Consider the following 24596-nt stretch of genomic DNA (forward strand, 5'->3'; position numbering starts at 1 on the left):
TCTTTGACTCTAGCTACGCTCGTTAGCCAATAGAGGATATGAGGTGTTTTAGCGATAAAAATCCTGTCCGACGAGTGATGAGAGCTTGAGAGCTACCTCACCGGACTTGGCGTCGAAAAGGTTGCAATTGCAGGTGCAATGACAATGAGACCACCCCATTGCAGGAAATAACGTACAGCATCTGCATCTACCGGATTGTCTCACTAGGACTTGGCACACATCCGTCATGACTTGTAGGATCAAGTGTGGTTACAAAGCCAAATGCCAATCGTTTGGCCCTGCCTCGCGAGTTGGACATAGTTCGGACTTCGGGACTTCTCGTTCATCGTCTGTGAGGAAGGTTCCTGGTCAACAAAACCATAACGAGATGCGGCTTTTCAGGGATTATCAGATTCCTTGATGTCGGGGGAGATATATAGGGTGCCTTTGGTACCTGGTAGGGATTCGGCTTTTATCACGTGACATCAAACTGCCAACGGCCAACCTTGATTGATCCCGGCAGCGGCAGAAGCTCCCCCACCTTTTTACGACCAACGACTTTCGTGTACAGTACACAATTATGCGCAAGTACTGCGTTGGTTTGGCTACGTTACATCCCTACGAGTAGCATGGGTGTTAGTATCATAACTTCGTTGGCAATCATTACTTGCGGACTGCGGCTTCAGCTTCAATACGAGGGAGCAAGTTCACGAGTTCAAAATCAATCAATCCAACTCGTCACCTGACATGTCATGACGACGTTCGATAGCAGAACTAGGTAAACACAAGAGGAGCAACTGGTGAAGGTGGTCTTCTTATCTGTATCGATCTTTTGAAAACTTCCTCAATCACAAGACCATCAAGAAAATCAAAGATGGCAAAAACCCCCTATCTCGACGCCCTTAACCGCGACGGCTTCGTCCACATCCCCTCTCTCCTAACCTCTTCCCAACTCAATACCCTCCGGGCCGCCTCCGCAGAGACCATCGCCCTCGCCCGCGCTGGGAAATGGCCCTCTGTGCGCACCCTCCCCAAGCAGTTCCCACCCTGGACCGTTGCGCCCGGCACCAACCCCGCAGCCGGCGGAATCTGGGGAGTTCAATTCCTGATGCACCCGTCATTACCCTCATCCCCGACCTTCATCTCGAATTACTTCTCCACTCCAATTGTGAACATCGTCAAGGAACTCCTGCAATGTGACGATGAGGATTTGGTGCTTGAGCTTTTTAATTTGCTGTGTCGGCCTGATAGGGATTTCGAGCTCAGGTGGCATAGAGATGATATCCCAGCTACCGCTACAGTGGACGAGGAGCTGGAGAGGTTGAGCCAGCCGGCTTGGAGCGCGCAGTGGAACTTGGCTTTGTATGACGATGAGAGTCTCATCGTTGTCCCTGGTTCGCATATACGGGCGAGAACGGCAGTTGAGAGGAGCGCGGACCCGTTTGAAAAGGGGTTACCAGGTGAGATTAGAGTTAAGATGAAGGCAGGTGATGTGGTGTTTTATAACAACAACATCCTTCATCGCGGCGCGTACAAGAGCACGGTCGAGAGAATGACTTTGCACGGGAGTATGGGACATGCTGAGGGCAGTAGACTTAGAGCCAGGAACGTACTACAGCATGGGATTGGAGAGTGGGTTCAGGATATTGATCTAAGTGGGTTGGGGGAGGAGGAGAGGAAGAGGGCAGAAGGTATGAGACGGCGTCTGGTGAAATTGGGGGCAGATAGTGGGGATGTGGGGTATTCGTTGGAGGGTTGAGCTTCTGAGATGGGACTTTGTTGATACTTCGTAACAATGTCTTCTATACCAATATTGATCGCAATAGGATACCACAAGGACCTAGATAAGGTAATCCTAAAGAAGGGTACGCGGCACATGCTCCCTTCCTACGTCACTAGGGTCTCCAGGATATCAGGGCCACCTCAAGAGCGGGCTCTTGCTACTCGCTACGCTCGCCGTGCTACCTCTCGTCTTGATCTACCAGAGCAATATTCCTCTTCTAGTTCTCAGACAAGAACTTCGTAGAACTCCCGGTACATTTTACAAAGACGCAAAAGTGACAACTAGTAGCGGATAATTGACCTAGACTATAGGTTAGACTACTAAGGTAGGTGGCTAGTAAGACTAGAATTGGACCTTAAAACCCTAGGAAACAATTAGGCCAAAGAGAAGAAACTGAAAGTATATGAAAAGATCCAGGATAATAGCGTACTAACAGCCGAAGAAGAATGAATATAGCTACAAGAGAATTGACAGCGACAAGGAAAATAACGGCGACAAGGAAAATGACAGCGACACCTCGAAGCGCAAGGCTCATTTGGCCATTCCTTCCTCGTTCGTGTGCCGAAACTGAACAAGCTACTCTCTCTCTCTCTCTCTCTCTCTCGGGGATCGGACTTCTGTTGAGATTATGCTATGTTATTGTCGTTGTCAATTCTGTTGTCGCTGTCATTTCCCTTGCAGCGATCACAATTCGTACGCTACGCCCCCTCCTGGGTCACACAGGTGAGTCCCAGCACAGCGGCATGTGTTTTTGCACAACGAAGAAATACAAGCCAGGTAGAAGAGGGATCGAGTGCGCTCTGGCGGCGAATGGATAATTGTAGGGAGATAAGGAAATTATATAGCACCCCTAGAAGCTAAGGAGAGGTGTCAGGTTCTGAGACGCGTGGTTGATGTAGGGGATGAGAGTGAATGTAAAACAGTTCCTTCTCTCGATGACGGTATGAGGTGTAGGATTATAGTTAATATTCTGATAAGAGGTAACTTAAGGCTATTTATTAGTTTAGCACAGCTTCCCAATGCCTCATAAAAGATGCTTGGTTGCTTATCCTTTGAGCTTTCATTATAATCAAGCCTCATTCCTAATTAGCCTTGGAAGCTCGCCCCCAAGATTTCTGGCTTCCTGGTCTTCAGATCCAGCAAACATTGTCCAAAGAGCCCGTTCGCCCAACTAAACCACTGTCTCGTCCATATCGATTGATTAAACGAATTGACACTCTCATGGATCAGTCCTAGTCCATCCGTACTGCTGACAATCTCCTGGAGGGCAGTTTTGATCTCGTTGTCATCGGAGGAGGTAAAAATCCGGATTATGCTTGCCATGGGCCAAGCTTGACCAAAACCGGCGTGTGGGCCGCCAACGCTGAAAGGAGATCATTAGTTTAAGAACAGAGAGCACAAATGGATACGCACGCATTTATAACCGGCCCGCGCATGAAATAGGGGTTATCTTTGCTGAGTATGAACTTCCGGGTGTTTTGGTAGATGGGATCAGTGACATTCAAGTAGCCCAGGAAAGGGGCGCTGAGGAGACTGGGGACATTGGAGTCGTCCATGAGATTCCCTGTTCATTGTCAGTCAATACGTAATATTGGTACTCTAATATTGGGACATACGCGAGCCAAAGCCATCAACTTCAAACGCATATATTTGCCCGTAGGTGGGATCATTCACAATTCCATGGGTGGTAATTGCTGCCCGGATACTTTGTGCGAAGTTATGCATGTGGTTTGCAAGATTTCTCTGCCCACCAATAGCAGCCATAATCCTAGAGGCTGAGTCCAGATACCGTGAAAACATCATATTGGCGGGAATAAATAGCTGGTAGATTGTTCTGAGGAAGTTTGTAAGCTCGCGATATGTCCGTATCTGTGTATATCACTTACGCATCATCGCTTGGTCTGAAAGCAGACCGCACCAATCCAGTTCCATCCTGTACGGGATTGCCTCTTCCTAGGTTATCCAGAGTTTCCGTTCCACTCGTAGTTGTCCGTTCCCAAGTATACGGACTCGCGTTGACGGAGCCATTCGATGCGTATGTTCCGATGAGCAATGCCTGCGTCGTATTGAGTATGGTCTCCACCGCGTCTACCCATCGGAATTTCCGAAAGAAATCGATGTCTCCAGTCTGCTCATAGTAGTCTGTTGATATTTCGAGAAACGCAGCTAGAGAATCCAACTCAAACTTGCATTCGAAAACCGTTAGGTTTGACACCGGAGGGTAAAACTCATCAGGTAAAGCCTGGTTCTGGGTTGCTTTCAGACCAGACTCAACAGGTGGCTGGAAAGAATTGCAGTGAGGAGCTTCAAGCACATAGCGCGCCTGAAGGTTTATGACACCGCGATATAAACTGGCAAGGGAGTCGGTACTGTTGTCTGCGGTCAGGAGACTGAGGTAACTTTGCATCTGGTTCGCCGAGTCTCGTAACCACATCGCATTGATATCTCCCGTGATCAGGAAGGTCAATTCCTCCTCAGGGTTATTCGCAGAGAAGCCCTTCCATTTGACTGCCGTATCGAGAGAGTTGGGGAATGAGTTCTGGAACAGTTGGTAGAGATCAGGATCCTTGATTACATTCTGCATGCTCGTGATCGTGTCTTCCACGGCCGTTGAGTTGAACGTTCGACACGCAGGGGCTGGTCGCATGTACGAGAGCCGGTATTTCCCTGAGCTCACCGGCTGGTGGATCTGCTGGGAATATTCTGAATAGTCGGGGCATTGCGCCTGGGCAGACGTGAAGAGAGAGGCAGCTACTGCTGCGACAGTAAGGAAGAGATATCCCATACTGGAATTCAACCTTGTTGCTTGAACAAGGAGTTGCCAACTAAACAATACTATGAGTACTGAACCACGGCTTGACACTCGGGGAATCGCGTTCTATATGTTTATATTCTCCGGGAAAGTCTCACTTCGCCGCAGGTACCAGGACCCCGCGTTCTACCCAAGGCCCGTACCCCGCTCTTTTGACATGGCATCGCGAGATCAGGGTTGTGAGCGGCGGGGACGGAAGAAGCTGGGATAAGAAGCTCGACGGGTGATGATCTCTGAACGGCCACTGATGCGGAGGAGAGAATCGGCCCTTTCGAACAAATCGTGGAATGGTTTTTATATTGTTAGTAATGCACGATGCTACTCACGATGCTGCACTCGAGAGTCACGAGTCAGATATTTTGCCGTTTTGTGGCCTCAACGGTCAACTAGTCAACCAGGCATGAGGTTTGACTCGCCAATGATTCTGCAGTTCGCCGGAAACTACCCCGAGCCGATGAGGTCAGGAGGCACCTTGATAGACATGTGCATAGAATATGAGCGCAGACCCGTACCTTATATTGTTCCCTGCTGCGCTGAGATCTTATAACTTCTAAGGTGGGTAGTTGCTTCGCAAAGAAACGTTTGGTGGATGGCGGCGGTATAGCATCACGTGATACCCTCCTCGAGTGTCTTCCATTTTGTTGCACATCGCATCAGCGCTGATGTCGAGGGCAGTTTCGACGTTGGCGAGATTAGCATCATGTGATGTATGGATCGTGATACGGAAGTTTTGTTGCACATCGCACCGACGACAATCATGAGAGTGTTGAATGTCGGTTTGATGGCGGAGAGATTAACATCACGTGATATCTCACGTATCGAGTGTGCTTGGTCTTTTGTTGCACATCGTATTAGCGCTGATGCGAGGAGCGTTGAACGTTGCTTTCGACGGCTGCGGGATTAGCATCATGTGATACCGGGCCCGTGATATGCGCTGTGCGAGAGAAGGTTTTGTTGCACATCGCGATCTGAGATGATTCCCGGATTGTTGACAGGGGATCTGGATGGTTGTGAGATTAGCATCACGTGATAAGTAGAAGGGGAGAGAATGGAAATTCTGTTGCACATCGCAGTGGTGCTTATCTTGGCAACGTCGAACGTTGGTTTTGATAACGATGCGATTAGCATCACGTGGGACCTCACTCGAGTGTGCTTGTCTTCCATTTTGTTGCACATCGCATCAGCGGTCATGCTGGGGACATGTTGATGGTGTTTTGCTTACTGCTTCAAGTGATTTTAGAACCCATTGTAGGGTCACAGTCGATGGATGATTTTTGAATACGGGAGCAAGGGAAGACAACTCATTAAAGGCTTGCAATATTCTGTATTTCAGTCAGAACCGGTATCCTTGCCTGTCTACATATACCAAGGCGCCACATTAACGCCCCTTTCCCCTCCACCACTTAGGGACTTCACTCTCCGACCCTGGCCATGCCATCTGCATCTGTATTTCTTCCCACGATCTTGTCCCCTTCAACGACCATTTCCCGGTCACGAAATTGCCTCATCAGTTGTAGAAACTGGCTTTTTTGAAACTTCTCACTCGTATTGCTCCTCACACTTTCCAACAACCGCCCCGCTGTCCGTGCTAACGCGTCCGGGTCTTCGGTCTGTGGGTGAGAGGGATCAGACGGATCGTGAATTAGGTCTGCGCCGATGCGTATTTGCTCTGAAGGAGAGGGATTCTCTGGGAGAGTGGCTGATGACGTGAAGTCTTCGGCGGACTCAGCGAGTTGGGTGCTTTCTTCTATCTCGACTCCGTTCTGTTCTTGTGGTTGAGACAACTCCTCTTTGGCCATTTCGGCTTGAGCAGCATCCTCAAATGCTCGTGCAAATGCCTCATCATCGAATGCTTCTACCGGTTGTTGTTGCACTTGTTGGCTTTGAAGACCAACCATACCTCCTGTAAATTGCGGCTGCAAGCTAACACCCATTGCCATTCCTCTAGACATGGGTGAAAATTGACCACCAAAACCGCCATTCATCTGCGGTTGCGCCATGCCCCGCTGCTCCCCCTGAAACTGTTGTACAAAATCCTGGTGCCATCCCCCCGTATTCTGCTTCAATTGCGCCGGGTTGAACTGTGCTTGCTGAGCTTGAGGGAGTGGGCTCGAGACATGCAGGCGCTGGAAGTCACTAGCCCATGCTGCAGACGGATCCGCGCCAGGATGTTGAAGGCTTGGAGCTGGGCTGTGAGAGAATTGTTGGAACGGAGGTTGATGAGATTCGAGAGGCAGGTGGCCTGCTTGGAAGGCTTCGAATTCGGGATCTAATAGCCCAGCATTCGGACCGGGCGAGGATCGGAAGCCCTGCGTATATTGTTAAATCCGGCAAAAATGAGAGGATTCTGGTTGGGAGGCATACTTGGGAGGGTGATTGTCTAGAGATTAAACGGTCTTGTTGTAATGTCCGATCAACGGTACTATGTTTTTGGAAGTTCTGCAGAGCGTTTGAAGGCCCGCACAAGCCGTCCGCCATGATGTGATGCTGGTGGGGTGTCTTTAATTCGAGGCTTGGGTGTCGAGTTGATGGCGAATATTACCTCGTAGCTGAACCGAGGTAGTCCATCGATCCTCCGGGTGAAGGAATTCAGTATCCAAAAGGCAGGTTTGAGAAAGAAGTAAGGAATGAGAATGCCCCTACGTAGCTACCGAGACAAAGAACAATAGGAGATGGTTGGTTTGAAGTTGGTGAATGAGAGTCATGGTCACTGGAAAGCCGAGGGGAAAGAGGAACTGTCACGAGCCGCCCCTCAGCCTTTCACCATTCAGCCGCTCACTCAACTTCGGCGTATAGAAATTCCGCTCCGCCCAACCTCCGGAGTAGACAACAGCCTGGCAGCAACAGTGAAGTTGAGGTCCAATCGTCCTCGAGAGACGTCTGATCAGAACACCACAAATTTGTGTCAACATGGCACAAGTTATTTCAAATTCGGGTCATGATGACATGATCGTGAGTTCCCCTTTTACTAGAATTGGGCTTCCTCCTTGCGGTACAGCTTCGCACAACGAACATTCGTGCCCCTTCGTTCAAACTCACGCGCATTCAAAGCATTAGCTGACATGCTTTCTTCAGCACGATGCGGTCCTCGACTATTATGGTCGCCGCCTGGCAACCTGCTCCTCCGACCGAACCGTCAAGATCTTCGAAGTAGAAGGAGAGACACACCGTCTGACCGAGACTCTCAGGGGGTACGTCTCTCTTCCCTCTGCCTCATTACCCATTGCTTCCCCAAATTCGCGCTTTCGTATTTCCTTTTCGAACTATGCAGCCTATATTCTACATTCCCAGTTCTCAACATCCAGCTAACCACCAAATCCAATAGACACGAAGGCGCAGTCTGGTCCGTCTCCTGGGCGCACCCTAAATACGGAAACATCCTCGCCAGCGCCTCCTATGATGGGAAGGTCTTTATCTGGCGTGAGACGAACTCCCAGTGGACGCGCATCTACGATTTCGCGCTGCACACCGCCTCCGTCAACACACTTTCATGGGCCCCGCATGAATCTGGTTGCTTACTTGCCTGCGCTTCCTCGGACGGCAATGTATCAGTGTTGGAATTTAAGGATAACAGCATGGACCACAAGATCTTCCATGCACACGGAATAGGAGTCAATGGTGTAAGCTGGGCGCCATCAACGAGCGCCGGGTCACTGGTCTCCGCTGCCGGGGGCCAAACCGGAGGGGGCCAAAGAAGATTCGTGACAGGTGGTTCAGATAATGTGTTGAAGATTTGGGCGTGGGATGCTGCGAGCCAGAGTTACAAGCAGGAAGGGGAGCCGCTGACGGGACACAGCGACTGGGTTCGAGATGTGGCCTGGAGCCCGAGCGTCTTGCAGAGGAGTTACGTTGCGAGTGCGAGTCAGGATAAGACGGTCAGGATTTGGACAAGCGATCCTAGCAATCCGAATGTCTGGTATGTGCATTTTGCTGTTCACCTACGAATGCCCCTCAGGCCCCTGCTTGATTTGATGAAACAGTGCTGACGATGAGATGGTATGATACAGGAGCAGCAAAGTTCTTCAATTCGAGACAGTCGTCTGGCGCGTAAGCTGGTCATTAAGCGGCAACGTCCTGGCCGTCTCAGCAGGCGACAACAAAGTCTCTCTCTGGAAGGAGAATCTACGGGGCGAGTGGGAATGCGTGAAGAGTATCGAGGAGTAAATGCCTACTTTACTATTTCTTTGTAGGAACAAAGGCCACTCCGTGTCTCTCTGATCAGATAATGTATGAAGAGATAGAGCGGCGGAAGTTCCGAGGTTGTTATCTACGCGTGGCGTGGCGTTTGGGGCAATCGAGAAAGGGGGAAGGAAAGGTAGCAAGAAATGGAAAAACAAAAGGCGTGCACAACACCTTGTTTAGCATCAGGCGCTCAATCAATGCAAATCCTTCTACGCCTCCCTGATCAATTGCAAGTGTTTGTGCGTCTGGATACACTGTCTTTCATTACAGCTTACCAACAAGCTGCCTTATCGCTCCAGATCAGGCTGGCTGTCTCTGTCAACAAAAGTCAAGTAAGTAGGCATTTGTTTTATGTCCTGCCATCTCGCTTAAGGTGCACTCAGATCAGGGGGTTTAAAGGGGTCTTGTTTTTATCGACCATCCTCCATAGGAAAAAGGGGGGAGGAGGGGGGGGGGGGGGGTCTGATTTTCCACAGCCAATAGCAAGCCCGTTCTGCTCACAACTCCTATTTCATACTGGTGTAATACGATCAAGCAGTGAAGATGAAAGGGCAATCCGTTTTATTTGCTCAATAACTCGCATCCATCCGAGACCCAGAGTCCCAAAGCCTATAGACAAATCATCGCTTATGTTTGTTTATTCATTCATCACCTCTCCATGTTTCCCATTGCCAGCTTCAAATCCAGAGATCAGTCTTCAAGGAAACGCCAGTACATGCATCGAAGATGATCCACTCTCTAAACGCCTGGTTATGAGAACTTCTCCATATGGCGCCCATTTTTAAATGAAAAGGTCAAATGCAAGGGGAAGAAAAGGGGAAACTAAAAAGTGGGGAATGAAAAGGGGCTTGAGAAATGGAAATGCTGTGTGTGCTGTTGTATTGTGCTGGGTTCGTAGGTGGTGATTTCAAGGGAAAAAATTGAGAATGGAACATTTTTGGAAGACGGGACGTATCCTCCAAGCACTGTTCGAGGTATCGAGTCAGATCGAGTGCTGACGACGAAGAGATACTGTTTGGATCGAGAATCAAAGGTAAATGTCCCTTGGTTTTTAGTTGCCACCTTATGAGTTCTTTATCCGAAAATGAGGAAGGCAATTCAGGTGGAAGTGCTCTGATCGAGATACTTGCCAGCATCAATTGCTTTAGCTTTCGCAGCTGATGTTGATGGGTTGTACTGCGTGACTTCAGATCCCGATTTTAAGATCCTTGAGGGATTCCAAGAAGTCCAACGACTCTGTCTCTTCGATCGGTGGATCTGCTCTACTATCATCCACGTTCCAGAAGATGAATGGACCAGAGAAAATATCGTCGTCCTGAATTTGGGTATCCGTGATCCAGGACCATCTTCCCACGATGATGCGATTACCGGGCAAAACGCAGCCTTCGTATGCCCACATCATATTGGGATCGAACTCTCCATCATGTTCCCAGAACTTGATCAAAGAAACACGCTGGAAGCCCGGTATGCCGCCCTGTGGGGGCAAAGCGTGAATACGGCCATAGAAGTGGGCTAGTTTCTCACCTCGGGCGGTTCCATAGAAGGATTTAAAGGGATATCTGCGATTTTCGGCTTCAGTAATTGGGGATTTTCTGGATCGCAAGTTCCGTGGTTGCAAGGAGCTGTAAGGTATTTCTACATAAGGATCGGTTTGGTTCAGCTTTTCAAAGGACCTTGGCCACTTTTTGGAGGGAAACTTGGACTCGTTGAAGAAAATCGAGATATCCTAGGCCAGAGTTAGTTGCCTCATTTGCACTAGAAGCTATCGACCTACCTGCAGAGGCTCAAAGTCATCGACAAATACGGTGGGGTTGCCATTGCGTCCAGAACATGCTCTTCGAAAGCTTACGAGGTCGCGTTGCTCCATGAATGCTGCATTTGTATCAGCATCGTTCATATCGAGACCAAGCAGTCTACTTACTATACGCCCCCTTCCAATAAGTTCCGAGCTCTTGCGTTTCATCCTTCAGTTTACCGAGCCAAGTCTGCGGCGATTGACCCGGCTCAAGGTCTAAGTATTCACCAGCAAGAAGTCCCTCTCCGTTATGCTGGAGGTGTAATTTGAAGAAGTTGATTGTGGCTAATAGCCAATAAATATTGAGTCTCTGCTTCCACTCTCCCAAGAATACTGGCTGTTTTAAAGGATTTGCGTATGCCATCTCCTGGGATAAGTCAAAGTGGTGAAATCTGGTTCCGTATTTTTGATGAAGGTTCAACGGGGTTAGGCACAGTTGGATAACCTGGACCAAGTATTCGTCCTCGGCGGATAGGATTTTCTCTGAGAATGCATTCACATCAGTTTTTAGAATGGCGTCAATGATATCTATGAACTGGACTTCGTTCTTAGAATTCTGCTCGGCATCTTGGGTTACCAGCTTGCGGATATAGTCGTGGTTCAAACCGATAACGCACTCGTTGCCGTCCTTGTCAAGTTCTTTGCGAGCATTCGAATCTGCGATCTATTAGCATTATTCCCTCAACGAGCCATTAAACACACTTATGATCAGGCCTTTCAGCATCTGCAAGCACAATGGTTTATTATTCTTTTGCTCCTCCATGAGTTGCCATGTGACAGACCCTCTTAATTTGACCTCGTCGAAGCAACACCACTTTCTCGAGATACCCCGTATGGTCATATACTCTCTCGCCAACTGTTGTGAGCTCATATCCTCCGATGTGTCAAAGGTTCGGGCAAAGCGCTTGCGCCAGACGCTGCTTGTGATTGACACAGAAGTGCTTCTGCATATCTGTGCGTATCTTGTGACGTCTCGATCCTTGGGAAGGTAGTCAACAATCTTCTGGTGGATCTACAGGATGGAGAGTTAACAAAGATCATTTTTTGGAAAATGCCAAAGTCTAGTTATGGTAGCAGAGCACTAAAAAACTATGAAGGATTGTGGCAGTGGCTGAATATGGATGGAAATTGAGCATACCTCTACTGGGAGCGACTTGAACAGTCTGCTGTTGCTGTGCTCTTGCGTGGCGATTTGAACAGGCGGGACTGTTCGTTGATTTGAATGGATGCCTGCCCCTAGAGTAATTCCCTGGATTGCATTGTGCAAAGTAGTAGCTCTCTTATTGACGGCAACCATATCATCATCATCATTGTCAGGGTCCGAGTCGGAATCAATATAGTATTTCCGACGAGCAGCGCACTTCCTGGTAGGACGAGGCGAAGTTGATGCCCAGGACAACATATATGCTGCATCCGGATCATAATTCAATTCTCTCCTGCTGCCGCGGGGTTTGGTTGACATTATTGCCAGCGTTCGCCCCAAGCAATGTGGAGGTAAAGTGGTGAGTCGTGACGGAAGGCAGGTAAAGATCTGGCGCTAAGATGTGGTCATTACAACATCAGACCACCAAAGGTACGTATGAAAAAGAAGGCAAAGAATAACTCACTTCTCTGTTGTTCTGTTGCCGGCCGGGTATTTCACGGTGCGCCTTGGTACTGGAGTAGACTGGGCTGCTGGCACAAACTGAGGTGAAACAGATCGAGGGTGAATCCCACAATGTTCTCAACTTCTCCCAAGCAATCGAACATCTAGCTAAAGAGAATATAGGCAGCAGAGACTTCAGATAAGTCAAATAGATCTCGCCTTGTATCAACATGTCCGACTCTAGCCTTGTATGTAGCATGGTCAACGTCGTTTTACACGAGATCAATCGAAGTCCCATTGCCAAGAGAAGACGCAGCCCTCTTCTCCTCTATAACACCTTTCTTTCCTAAGCCAAGAGCTGCCAGAACACATCAATTTGATCTCCTACATCATGGTCAGATAAGAATAATCTATTTCACTTTGGAAGAACTAGACAGGCCTCCCAAATACTGCATCTCGATAGCAGTAGGAGGGAATTGATCGTAAGTACATGGAGTAGGGGCTCTGAGACCAAGTAAATGCCACGGTGATGCATTGGATAGCCGAGTGAAAACAGATGAAAAGATGATACTGAATCTTGAGGAGGAAGAAGTAGTGTAGGTAGGCTTCACTGTAAAGAGCTCGCTTAGCTGCCAGAGTAAGGCACTTGACAACCAACTACGCCTACAGTCATGAATTCCAAATGAAGTAATCAAAGCAATCAGTCCTTGCCAGTAGTAATTTGTGAAGCTATTCTCAAGAGCTGGCTTGGTGGCGAAGGTCGGTAATGGAGATGGTGGTGACTGCGTAGCAGGAGTAATAGAAGGGAGTAGGGTAGCGACGACAAGGTAGCGACGACGAGGTTGAGGATACCTTAGCTCTCAAACGGGTTAAGGTAGGGCCGAGCAGCGAAGTGCCGGCCTTCCAGATCAGGCTAGGTAACCGAGGTTCAGAAAGTGACGACTAAGGTAGATTTAGCAGGACCCTTGATATCCATAAGGCGGGTGGCAGGAACCGCAACAGGCTTAGTTTAATGTACGGGGTGTGCCGAATTATTAGCTGGGTCTACGTATAATCCGCCCCTCCAGTTCTTCTCTTCTCTGCTAACTTGTAAGTCAAAGCGGCTTGCTCAACGTCATGATCGAGCGCATAAGCCTATTTGAACGACTGTATCTCTCCATTCCATATCATAGGATAAACTTTACTTTACCTTACTTACCTCAGGTAAGGAAAAGACCAGGATGCCGGTGTGCACACGTGACTCTGGCCCTGGGCTCTTACGTTATGCGGGCAAATAAGAGGAGCGGTGATAATCTGGACTTTGAGGTAATCAGAATTACCACCACCACCAGCTCTTATCTCTCGAATCCCGCCAGGAGCCGTGCGACGGTACATTGACGGTGTACACCACTTGCTTTTCTCGGTCATTCGCCTCCTCTGCCACCAATCAAGCACGCTTCCGGGCAGACCGGGCAGGGCATCGTCGAGTATGTCTGTAGGTAGGAGCCGTCCGGCACAGCTATCGTTCAGCCCGCCCACGGGGGGGAGGCGTCGGCAAGCAATCAAGATGCTTGAGATAGGGAGATATGGAGATATGGGCAGCGGTGCGGCCACTAAGAAAAGCCAAAATGGCCAGGGCCCGCTTGACGAACGGCTGGCCCTGCGCACACAGCATCTAGAAGATCTATGGAAGCCTCCGATGTCCGCGACCCAGAACTTCTTTTTATGTGCGAGCCCGAGCCTCGTGGAGCTGTGAATCGTGCCTGTTCGACCTTCTCACCTCTCTTTACCTCGCACTGCTTCGTCCCGTCGAGGCGCGTCCCTTCCAAGTCCCAATCGCCCCCTCCAAAAAAAAACCGGGAACGCTAGCACAAGGTCCAGAGTCGAGATCCGCGGCCATGGCTTTTGAAAAAGACGATCAAGAAAAAAACAGCTCCCCGAGCGACGCGACCGCCGACTATGAGAAGGGCGCCGCAATTGACCCTGCGGCTCCCCTCTCTGCTGGCGGCGCCGACGACAATACTCTCGCGATCCTCGAGCTGGTCAAGGCAAATGATGCGCACCATCCGATGCACTGGCCGACCTGGCAGCGCTGGGCAATCATCAGCGTCTACTGCCTCTTGCAGGTGTTCATCACTATAACCAGCACGTCGTACATTGGGGTCGAGTACCTGATCCAGGAGAAATGGGGAGGGAGCACACAAGTCGTAACGCTCGGGCAGAGTTTGTTCATCGTGGGAACTGCGGTTGGACCAGCCTTTATGGGCCCTCTTTCGTAAGTCGCGCGACGCGCTCGCGTGCCCAGGCCACGGCTGGCAGGCTGACGACAATAGGGACATTGGTGGGCGCAAATGGGTTTATGTGGCTAGTATAACCTGTTACGCAATCCTGAACTTCGTATGTGCTCCTCAGAGGCTCAGAAGCGCGTGGTGGGGTGGTGCTGATCTGCAATAGGGCACGGCCTATGCACGGAACCTCCCCATGCTCATTATCTTCATGTTCCTGGCCGGCACGGCTGGATCAACGGGTCTTTCCAATGTCGCTGGAACAATCGCTGATCTCTTTGGTGATGTTGATGGCGCGGGACAAGCAATGGCACTCTTCGTCGTCAGTGCCAACGTTGGCCCGAGTCTTGGCTCTCCTGTCGGAGGATGGATCGCTGACAATCCCCACTTGGGCCTGAAATGGATCTTCCTCATCAACGTGATCATCGGGTTTGGTTTTGCAGTTATCATGTGCTTCATCCCTGAGACCTTGCCACGATTGGTCATTGCCAAGGCAGTTTCTAAGCAAGAGAGCGTCGCTGCCGAAGAGGCTGTGATCTTGAAGAGCAAGGTCAATGTGTGGAAGGAGTTGAGATTCGTCTCTACAATGACCTTCCGAATCATGTTAACTGAGCCAGTCGTTCTGTTCTTGGGACTTTTCAATGGCCTGGCCTACGGCTTGATTTTCCTTTACCTCGACGGCGTCTACGACGTCTTCGTTCTCAACAACGGCCTCACGTATGTATTGAAACCTCCATCTAGGCCCTTGATACTAACGTACATCAGGACTATCTCAGCCGATCTTACCTACCTCAATTTCGCTGTTGGTGTCGTGGTCATGTTCGCATTTGTCCCGGTACAAACCTGGTTCTACACCCGTGACCACAAGAAGCATGGCCACAACCGTCCTGAGGCTCGGTTCATCGTATCTCTGGTCACCGTCTGGCTCTTCCCTGCCTCTCTCCTCTGGTTCGGGTTTACTAGCAATGGTAAGACTTCTTACTGGTCTCCTGTCGTTGCTGGTGCGGTCCTCGGTTTCGCGGACCCGTTGCTCTGGCTTAGCATGTTGAACTACATCACTGGTACGTCCTCCCCGCTTGCCATCCTCCCACCGAACCCTACTAACCATCATGCTCCAGATTCCTACCCCAACGTCGCCGCCTCGGCCATCGCCGCCTTCCTCATCCCCTCCTTCATCATCGCCGCCGCACTCGCCCACCTCGGGATCCTGATGTTCGAGAACATGTCCACGACCTGGGCCATGGCCACCATCGGCTTCATCTCCTTCGGCATCTGCGCCCTGATCTACTTCATCTATTTCTTCGGAGCCAAGATCCGCGCGCGTAGCTCCCTCGCTCGTACTTTCTAAACTCGTTTTTTTCTCTTTTTTTTCTCAACATCGATTTCCTGCAAGTAACTCCTCTTCCTCGGATATGTATTCAGGGATAGGGGACGCACGGACGAGATCTGATTTGAAATGTGTACTATACGTACTACTGCTGTACTTTAGAATTAAATACCCCGAGGCGGTTGATATGGAATGGAATGCAATGGGACTGGCATGGGACGGGAGGGAGGGAGGGAGGCATGCATAGACCGAGCTGGTAAGCAGGGATGTACTTTATAGTTTTCGGGATCAGAAAAGGTTATCGGATCAATGCGATGCGATGCGAATCATGCAGTGCTTTTATGCAAGGCTCAGACATGGAATCTGCTTGCTCGATACCCTTGGACGATATCAGTGTGTATCAAAAAAAGAAAGTTAAACTTAAAAAATAAAACGAACAAATTCCTCCTTCAGCCAGCCAAACCAGCCAACTAACCATCCATCCATCAGAACGGCAGCCAGCCACCCCTTACTTACCCCTCATCACCACTCCCCCTCCCATCCCATCCCCTACCAAGCGACACAGCGCCTCGTCGCCCCGCCTCCCCATTTCCCCGCATCAATCAATCTACCAAGCCCTTTTAAAGCTACTAACCTACCAAGAATAGGCTGGTCTTGCCTGAGTTTCTAAGCGTGGGCTAGATGAGGAGGAGGTTCTGGTCTGAGGGCTTGGTGTGTTTGGTTGATAGTCCCCCCTTTTTCCTTTTAGGCAGCCGCGGGGGGGGAGAAGGACATCAATCATCATCAATCCCATCAATCCCATCATCATTATTCCTTACTCTTCCACCGACCCAACCAGTAGCTACCTATACAGAACCTCTACTATATACAAGATGAGCCAGCTTGACAGCTTGACAGCGGCTACGGCTACTGTAAACCTATACATACATCTATCTCTTTTAATTTTTAAGGAAAACCATCTCTGTGTATTAACTTGCGCGCTAGGTGGAAAATTGTGGGAGAGGAATGGGAATAGGAGAGGAATAGAGGGAATGGAGAGAAAGAAAAGAAAAGGGTATATGATGAATGAATGAATGAATATGAAATACTCACGAATACTCAGGAATTTGTAGAAAAATGATTTAAAAGAAAGCCCAAATTTCGGTACTAATCATAGAAACGCGAGATCCGGGGTCTTTTCGTAGAGTTGTATTTTCGGAGCTTGTCTACTGTATCTCGAAATATCCCAGGTAGGTAGGGTTATAAGACCCGAAATATACATACATAACATTATTTTCATATATAATAAACTCACACCTAATATAGGACGCAATCAAATCAAAGAGGTTTTGCGGGAATGGAAATGGAAATTACAGGTGCTGTTAAGAGGGGTCGATTTATATATATATATAGATCGACGCGCAGTTGAGCGAGTAGCATCTGGGAAAAAGGAGCTTGCCTTGCGAGGGGGGGATTTTATCACTGTTGATGGATCTATCTATCTATCCGTATATCTTGTACTTCTTTATTACTATATGGATGGATCTTGAGGGATGTCTACCTATGTACATGATTTTTGCAAGAAAGAAAGAAAGAAAGAAGTATATAGTTAGCATGGATTCGTTGACTATTACTGCGTAGGTAGGTTAGGTATCAGAAGAAGATCGTAGCTAGCAAGCAAGAGCGGAATGGAAGGAAGGAATTAAATGAAAGCACCGGAAAGGAAGAGGGAAAATAAACATTAGAAACTAAAAAACATACAACAGCGGGGATTCGCTGGTGGTCACCCACCCAACTACTAATCCGCCGATCTAAGGCTTATGTATGGCAGAGCGGACGGGATGCCCAGTAGTCCTTAGTCTATGGTCGTATGTGATAGGAATTTTGTTATTTGTATAGATATGAACGGGTTGTGAGAGTGAGAAGATAGATAGGAGACCGGGAAAGAAGAAAAGAAGGCGTATGATAATAGGAATTATCCGATGTTCAGGGCTAACTCGGATACTAGGGCTCTCGATAGGAATAGTAAAGGAGAAGAACTACCCCGATTCCTATTCTAGGAAATTGGGATGGGGTTGAGGTTGCTGCAGCTGAAGGACGCGCCGGGCATGTGCTCTATGTTTTGAGATTAGAACGTGCGGGGGGTGCCGCTTGCTGGATCATTGGGGATCTCTTCGATATCAAGAATGAGCATGGAGCGGAATGAATGGGAATCATGTATAGTACTCTCCTCTCGCACCCTCTCTTTCATGGTGTCTTCATCTCTTGGATGGTATTTTCTAAGATGATAGAGACATCTCGGACAACAGTACCGTGGAATCTGATGTCCTTTATGAGATCTGCAGTGGGAGACTCTGGCGTGGTAGGATTTCCTCTTTGCTTGCGGTGATTGTCCTGATTTGGTTACAGAGGTGAAGGCGCAGGCTGAGCGGCAGTCAAGATGGTTGGGCATCATGCCAGTACGTCTTTCAACACACCGCTCGCCCTTGACTTTCTTCTAAGGAATAGAATATCGGTCCAGACCCAAATTCTGTGAAGCACCTGCTTGAAAGACTCTGGTAACATGTACAACCCCAATCTCCAGATCAGGGCAGGCAACAAGGAAGATTCCATGCTCGCCCAGCAGTGGAGCTAGGAATACAACATCGTTAACCAGATAAGACCACTGGAGAGGTAATCCCGGGTCCGCGAGATGTGCGGGGGCTGGCAGGTGATGTGCCATATAAGAGCAGTCCTTATGGGGAGATTCTGGAGAGCTCGTTGCCATAATTGCGAAATCGAAGTGGGAGAGGGGAATGAAGAGGGGTGTTGGCGCCGGGTCCTGAAGGGGGACACGGTGTTCGAAGATGAATTCTTCGACCTGATGGGTATTAGTCGCAGGTTCAGAGAGGGAGAAGAAATACGGGAGCAGATGGGAACTCTCTCATGAAATTTGGAAATGGGAAGGATTTGCCAAGGTATGTACATACCTTACCTTACCTACCTACCTTAGCCAACCTACCTACATGTAAGGCGCCTACCTACCGTCCCGTATCTCCTGCATATATCCGCACCAAGACCTCGCGACCATGGGCGGAAATGCCGAGAATAAACCATTCAGACAAAGGCAAGGAAATGAAGCAAGCGGCCAAGAGAGAAAGGCGGGAATCCAAGAGTCGACAAGATATAAATGCGAGTGCAGAGACGGTCGGCAAGCGCCCGAAGCGGCTAGTGAGCCTCGCGGCACGGCATCTCAGATACGAGGCTGGGAATGTATACGGGATACGGTGGACGGAGTAGCGTCTGCGAGGTAAGGTAATCTTATTGCGCGCGTCCTATACGAAGGCAGTACGTAGGTACAGTAGCATTCGGCACAAAGGCAATGAAATCAAATACTTCTTATCTTCCTCTCGGTTGAGAAAAGGGATGCGACTGGGATCTACGGGCGAGGAAATGAGGATTAACTGCAGGTCGGGAGATCTATGTGACGGGAGGAGGGCGTAAGGTCAGGTACGGACGGGCCCCTTGTTTGTCTGTGGGGAGGGGGGATGGATTCTGTAAGCCTGAGATCTGAGGTTGACCTGAGGGCTGGGTAGGATGACAGGACACGTGAGGGATGAGACATGAAACATGAGACATGACAGACGAGACAGAGACGGCGCATGGAACGTTTCGTTTGACAAAAGCCCAAGGAGGAAGGAGCAGGACCGAGGGGGCTGGAGGAGGCTGGAGAAGGAAGGACTTCACTCCCTTCCTACAGGCGTTGACTTGGATGAGTGAGACGGGCCTGCTTTGCACCGACGGACGGGACTGGGACTCGGGAGGGAGGGGGGCGGGATAGGGGAATGACGTGGGAAGGGAAAGCTCTTGTCTGGGACACGAGAAGCAAATTGACACGAGAAAAGAATGTGATATCGTATCGTCTTCATGTCAAGATTCGAAAGAGAGGCGAGAGAAGAGAGAGGTCTTTTTATACTCTCGTATCTGGCGACACCACACGTATCTCTCGCACACCTTAACACGGCAGAGGCTGAAGCCTGAGATCCGGATGGGGCCCAGAGAGGCATAGCGGCGGGCGACGCGAGTGTAACCATCCAACGACACGCATTGGCCGGTGGTCACTAGTCCCAGAACAGCCTAGCACAGGAGCCTCAGGGTCCGGTCCCCGTTGTTTATCGTGGATCCGGACCCATCTTCTCTCTCTCTTCATTGTCTCCACCGTCACGGTCCACGATCACTACTGATCAGCCATGGCCCCGACGACAGAGACGCATCATTACGACGCCCCGTCGCTCCACTCTCCACTCGTACTGCAGAGTGCGCTGCGTCGTACTCTCTCGTGCTGTGCTCAAGTCTTGGTCTCTCTTGGGATTTCTTGGTGTTTACTCCTGACCAACTGCGCCCTGCCCAATGAGGCCCGCCCGTCAGCATTCACCACCAAAGGCCTGGTTCTCTGATACCGCGCGGGTTTGATCCAGTAGTGCTGCCCCCCTCCCCCTCAACCCACATTCCTGACAGCAACGGTAAGGCTGTGCTCTGCTCTCTCCTTTGTTCCTTTATTACCTCGTCCATCCCTTGTGTCGCTCCTTCACATCGCATCTCCACCTCTGCTCCTCTCCTCCTCCGCCGCCGCGTCATTCACCCTCGAGCCTTCAACTTTCTTCTTTCTTTGCCTCCTCCGGCACCACTCTCGTTTACACCGAGACACCGCGGCCTTCTTGTCTCTCGCTCTCTCCTCTATTGCTTCTTCTTCTTCTCCTCTTCTCCTCCATCTTCCTTTTCTTGCTTCTCCCCACAGTCGTCAAGATGCGCTCAGCCCTTACAGCGGCCGCTGTGCTGCTCGCAGCCATCCCTTACGCCCATGGCCAGACCTACACCTCCTGCAACCCCTTGGACAAGAGTGAGTCCCGTCCCTCCGCTAGAACACTTTCTTCCCGTCGAGTCCCTCCTAACAATTTGCTACAGCCGACTGCCCTACCGACCCCGCCCTGGGAACCACCCTCACCACCGACTTCACAAAGGGCGCGGACAAGTTCTGGACCCTCGCCGACGCAACCAAGATGTCCTACACTGGCGACGGCGCCAACTTCGTCATCAACACCGCCACCGACGCGCCCACCATCAGCTCCTCCAAGTATATCTTCTTCGGCAAGGTCTCCGTCACCACCAAGGCCGCCCCCGGGACCGGCATCATCAGCAGCTTCATCCTCGAGTCCGACGACCTCGATGAGATTGACTGGGAGTGGCTGGGAAGCACCGACTCCTCTGTCGAGAGCAACTTCTTCGGCAAGGGCAACACCACCAGCTACAACCGTGCCGTCTACCACAACGTCGCCGATCCCATCGGGACCTGGCACACCTACACCGTCGACTGGACTTCTTCCTACATCAAGTGGTACATCGACAGCAACCTTGTGCGCACCCTGAACTACGGCGACGCTCTTGCGCTCGAGGGCAAGAACTTCCCCCAGACCCCGATGCGAGTCAAGATGGGCAACTGGGTTGGCTGCGCCGACCAAGCTGCCATGACTGACCCCAGCACACAAGGAACCTGCGAGTGGGCTGGCGGAGCGGCCAACTTTGACCAGGCCCCGTTCACCATGTTCGTCAAGTCGGTGACTATCCAGGATTACGGCTGCGCCCAGACATACACGTATGGCGACCAGTCCGGCAGCTTTGAGAGCATCAAGTCAAGCGGAGGTTGCGGACCTTCAGCCTCGAGCAGCAGTAGCGCTGTGAGCAGCAGCACTAGCAGTAGCATCGCTAGCAGCAGCAGCAGCAGTGCCAGTAGCAGTGTCAGCAGCAGCGCCAGCAGCAGTGCCAGTAGTAGTTCCAGCAGCAGTGCTAGCAGCAGCGCCAGCAGCTCCAGCTCGGCCGCTTCCAGCGCTTCATCGACAGCCGCCCAGTCGAGCTCAGGTTCGAGCGCCGCCTCGACGACTGGATCTGCTGCGACCACGTTGGCTACCACGGCGTCCGGCGCTGGCGCTGGCGCAGTAGCCACGGCGTCCGGAACCAGCAGCCCTTCGTCTAGCGCCACTCCTTTAGCTGCCAGTGCCGCAAACGGCATGAAGCCCCAGCACAAATTTGGCGTCTTGGATTTCGCCGTCATGGCCTTGGGTCTCGGACTCGGCTACCTCGTTATGTGATGGAGTGTATCATAAGAGGCTTTGAAATTTTATTGTTTGTTGTTTTCTGACGTGGATATAGCTTCACAACTGCATTGGACTGGACCTTGATTGGATGACGGCGAGGTCGAACGCTTGCCGTGGAGAATACCCTGCACTCGTGCCAAAGCTTGAAGCATGGCAAGGACGCTTTGCATGAACGGCGGAGTTTGTCGATGATTACTTACCTACATACCCTACACTAATAATTGAATCGAGAGAATGAACTGCTTTTGGGATGTGATGTCTTGGTTGACAAGTCTAACTCGATATGCTGTCTTCCCTTTCTCTTCTAATCCCACATTTACAAACCCATAAACCGCAGAAATATTCCCTCAACCCCTCTCCAGGACAATACACCCCAAAGGAGTTAACAAGTAAGAAAGTCGTCTTGTCCCATCAAGAAATCCATCCCTTATTCCCTAATGAAAGCGTATTCTACTACATCGCCTCCTAAGAACCATTGCATGTGTGACCTCCTTATTGCTTTCGTTAAGCCTTGTAATGAGATGTGTTAGCTGGTTAACTTCCCACAAATAATGCCAATCAAATCAAATCACCAAGACGGGGCGCGAGAATATCTCAATAGCTGCTTTGGCAGGATGTCGTCCCTTTCTCTTAGCAGTGCCACACGACCATCTTTCCACTCACTGGATGGCCAGTGGTCACACACTGTTTCCCCCCTCGATCATCAAGAATCTGCTGGAATGCGTATTTTTGATTGTTAACTCACCCACGATAGATAGATGAGAGAGTACTGTAAGAACGAGTGAGCGCTCGCAGGAATGGTAGGGGGGATACCGGGAGTTCTTCGCAGATTTGTCTTTGAGAAACTACATAGGTACCTTAGAAGAGGAATTTCTAGCTACTTACCTTACCTACCTTACCTTATTGCCCGGGTAGAGTAACTAGGACGATAAGAAGTAGAGCGGCGCTCTTGAATAGGAGAGAGATCCGATCTCGTGTAAGCTTGCTTGTTTGTTTCTGTTCGTTTCTATTTAGATAGATAGGTGGGTAGGATGGGCGAATAATTGTGCCTGTGCTTGCCGCCTTCCTGTAACATGTTTATTGTAAGATTTGGTAGATATGGTAAGGTATGGTAGGGTGATTAGGAACTAGCAGAGGCGGGTCCTAAAAAGACTGCTAGCCTCTAAGAATAGAAATAGCCATCCATCTTGAATGCGCAGAAGTCTCGAGAGGTGACGGTATGGGCGGGGTGGGTGGATTAGATTAGTGTGATGTTGAAGTTGAATGTTGATGTTGAAGGTGAACAGATTAGGGGAGAGGGAGGTTAAAGGGGGTGTAGGGGAAAGGAAATGTTATTCAAGAAGAAATCAAATCAAATCTCTACTCTCAACTCAGGTACGGTACCTGGCTTGTTCGCGTAATCGCTTAGAGCGGCCCGCTCGTAATACAGCCTTACCTAGCATCAGCCTTCCCTTGGGCCCTTCAAGATTAAGCCATAAGTGTCACCTATTAGGATAATGGCTTAGAGACTTTAATTCCCACTAGGTACTTACTCATCTGATTGATTGATTAATTATAGAACCCAGGGGATACTAGCAACGAGACCGTGCGCAACTCTGTATAAGCTAGGGACGCGGGGTAGGTAGCGGTGGAGGGAGTGTTGGGGGGGGGTTCGGATATATATATACAATTCAACAACAGCTTGACGTACCTACAGTAGACGCTCGCTCGCTTTTTATACTACGAGGAATACGCAAGTACGAGTTCAGCATAGAGTACCTATACGCAACGGTGATTAAGAGTAATGAAGCCAAGATAGCGCCGAATCTCTTTTTTCAATCTTCGAGAGCGACACCGTTGGCCGTGCGGGGCGCGGGAGAGTCATGGCTTTATTTCTTTTTTCCGTATGGAAAACAAGCTTCTTGAAAAGACTTTGAGCTACTGCACAGGATTGAAAACTTGGCGTTCGGATTATATAAATACGGGATGTGTGATGTTTCCTTTATTATTTGATTGGAATCGATAAGTAGGTAGGGTTGGGGAGCTTCTCAAAGGGCCGGGCTGAAGAAAGAAGCTGTACCTATCTATTAGACTATCATCTGGAAGCAAGCTGATGATGATGTGGATCTCTCCTTCGAGCCGGGGAGTGGAGCTAGCTCCTGGACTTTTGAGAGAGAGAGAAAAGTGGAAGGGGGAAGAGGGAGATGAGGGAATGAATGGAATGGAATGGAATGGGAGTTTGTGGATAGATGGATGGATGGATAGATGGATAGATAGATGGATGGATAGATGGATGGATGGATAGATAGATGGATGGATAGATGGAGAGAGGATGGAGGTGTTTTTTGTGGTCATTGGTGTAGGTAGGTATGGAGGGGTTGAGGATTATTATCCTGAAAGGATGGTTTTGAGTAGGCGATATCATATGATCACCAGTTGAGAGAGTTGTTGTTGAAATGGAGCGAGTCCAGACGAGGTGCTGAAATACGTTTGGGTAAGAGACTTGGGTGAGAGACATAGGAGGGGCTGATTGGGAGTTGGGAAGCTGAAGGGAGATGAACTATCAATACCAAAAGGCACCTTATTCTGAATGGCCTGATCAACTTCCGCTTTCTTCACTTTCCTCCTAGGTTTTCGATGTCCCTCAGCATCACTCTCATCCTCACCCACTAATTTTAGATACCATGCCCATTCCTCAAAACTGTATTTCCTCGGTGGACTCGAATGGACATGGTGCTTGCTTTCAGGAAGCTCATCTTCATCTTGCTTCTTTGTAGCTT

General features: G+C 49.8%; 9 protein-coding genes across 9 annotated transcripts; 5 read left to right on the forward strand and 4 right to left on the reverse strand.

The window, feature by feature from the left end:
- Positions 1 to 582: 582 nt before the first annotated feature.
- M430DRAFT_35829 (hypothetical protein) lies at positions 583 to 1887 on the forward strand. The gene has a single exon (XM_024866821.1). It carries the CDS (start codon positions 854 to 856, stop codon positions 1736 to 1738), a length of 885 nt encoding a protein of 294 aa, XP_024719631.1. The 5' UTR covers positions 583 to 853; the 3' UTR covers positions 1739 to 1887.
- Positions 1888 to 2688: 801 nt separating this feature from the next.
- Positions 2689 to 4955, reverse strand: M430DRAFT_67653 (glycoside hydrolase family 125 protein). Its single transcript, XM_024869300.1, has 4 exons — positions 3649 to 4955; positions 3379 to 3596; positions 3176 to 3326; positions 2689 to 3125 (listed from the first exon to the last, which is right to left on the reverse strand). The coding sequence occupies exons 1-4, from the start codon at positions 4545 to 4547 to the stop codon at positions 2849 to 2851; spliced, it is 1545 nt and encodes a 514-aa protein (XP_024719632.1). The 5' UTR covers positions 4548 to 4955; the 3' UTR covers positions 2689 to 2848.
- Positions 4956 to 5965: 1010 nt separating this feature from the next.
- M430DRAFT_43305 (hypothetical protein) lies at positions 5966 to 7278 on the reverse strand. The gene is made up of 2 exons (XM_024867610.1): positions 6939 to 7278; positions 5966 to 6883 (listed from the first exon to the last, which is right to left on the reverse strand). Exons 1-2 carry the CDS (start codon positions 7050 to 7052, stop codon positions 5987 to 5989), a joined length of 1011 nt encoding a protein of 336 aa, XP_024719633.1. The 5' UTR covers positions 7053 to 7278; the 3' UTR covers positions 5966 to 5986.
- Positions 7279 to 7436: 158 nt separating this feature from the next.
- On the forward strand, positions 7437 to 8738 carry M430DRAFT_142388 (hypothetical protein; the record flags this gene model as incomplete). Its single annotated transcript, XM_024862763.1, has 4 exons — positions 7437 to 7526; positions 7650 to 7765; positions 7900 to 8490; positions 8582 to 8738. Exons 1-4 carry the CDS (start codon positions 7485 to 7487, stop codon positions 8736 to 8738), a joined length of 906 nt encoding a protein of 301 aa, XP_024719634.1. The 5' UTR covers positions 7437 to 7484.
- A 1204-nt stretch (positions 8739 to 9942) lies between these two features.
- Positions 9943 to 12013, reverse strand: M430DRAFT_29053 (hypothetical protein; the record flags this gene model as incomplete). Its single annotated transcript, XM_024865844.1, has 5 exons — positions 9943 to 10482; positions 10531 to 10628; positions 10678 to 11208; positions 11254 to 11563; positions 11690 to 12013. 5 exons carry the CDS (start codon positions 12011 to 12013, stop codon positions 9943 to 9945), a joined length of 1803 nt encoding a protein of 600 aa, XP_024719635.1.
- A 2000-nt stretch (positions 12014 to 14013) lies between these two features.
- Positions 14014 to 15748, forward strand: M430DRAFT_104538 (hypothetical protein; the record flags this gene model as incomplete). The annotated part of the gene is made up of 5 exons (XM_024860933.1): positions 14014 to 14390; positions 14449 to 14512; positions 14570 to 15117; positions 15166 to 15461; positions 15519 to 15748. The coding sequence occupies 5 exons, from the start codon at positions 14014 to 14016 to the stop codon at positions 15746 to 15748; spliced, it is 1515 nt and encodes a 504-aa protein (XP_024719636.1).
- Positions 15749 to 18828: 3080 nt separating this feature from the next.
- M430DRAFT_256066 (hypothetical protein) lies at positions 18829 to 19609 on the reverse strand (the record flags this gene model as incomplete). Its single annotated transcript, XM_024865265.1, has 1 exon — positions 18829 to 19609. A coding segment is annotated over one exon (444 nt), but the record flags the coding sequence as incomplete, so codon positions are not given.
- Positions 19610 to 20153: 544 nt separating this feature from the next.
- Positions 20154 to 21959, forward strand: M430DRAFT_142395 (glycoside hydrolase family 16 protein). The gene is made up of 2 exons (XM_024862764.1): positions 20154 to 20585; positions 20651 to 21959. Exons 1-2 carry the CDS (start codon positions 20492 to 20494, stop codon positions 21829 to 21831), a joined length of 1275 nt encoding a protein of 424 aa, XP_024719638.1. The 5' UTR covers positions 20154 to 20491; the 3' UTR covers positions 21832 to 21959.
- Positions 21960 to 23871: 1912 nt separating this feature from the next.
- On the forward strand, positions 23872 to 24176 carry M430DRAFT_35833 (hypothetical protein). Its single transcript, XM_024866822.1, has one exon. The coding sequence runs from the start codon at positions 23936 to 23938 to the stop codon at positions 24119 to 24121; it is 186 nt and encodes a 61-aa protein (XP_024719639.1). The 5' UTR covers positions 23872 to 23935; the 3' UTR covers positions 24122 to 24176.
- The last annotated feature ends 420 nt before the right edge of the window (positions 24177 to 24596 follow it).

The sequence above is a fragment of the Amorphotheca resinae genome (genome assembly GCF_003019875.1).
Source record: "Amorphotheca resinae ATCC 22711 unplaced genomic scaffold M430scaffold_8, whole genome shotgun sequence".
NCBI lineage: Eukaryota > Fungi > Ascomycota > Leotiomycetes > Helotiales > Amorphothecaceae > Amorphotheca > Amorphotheca resinae.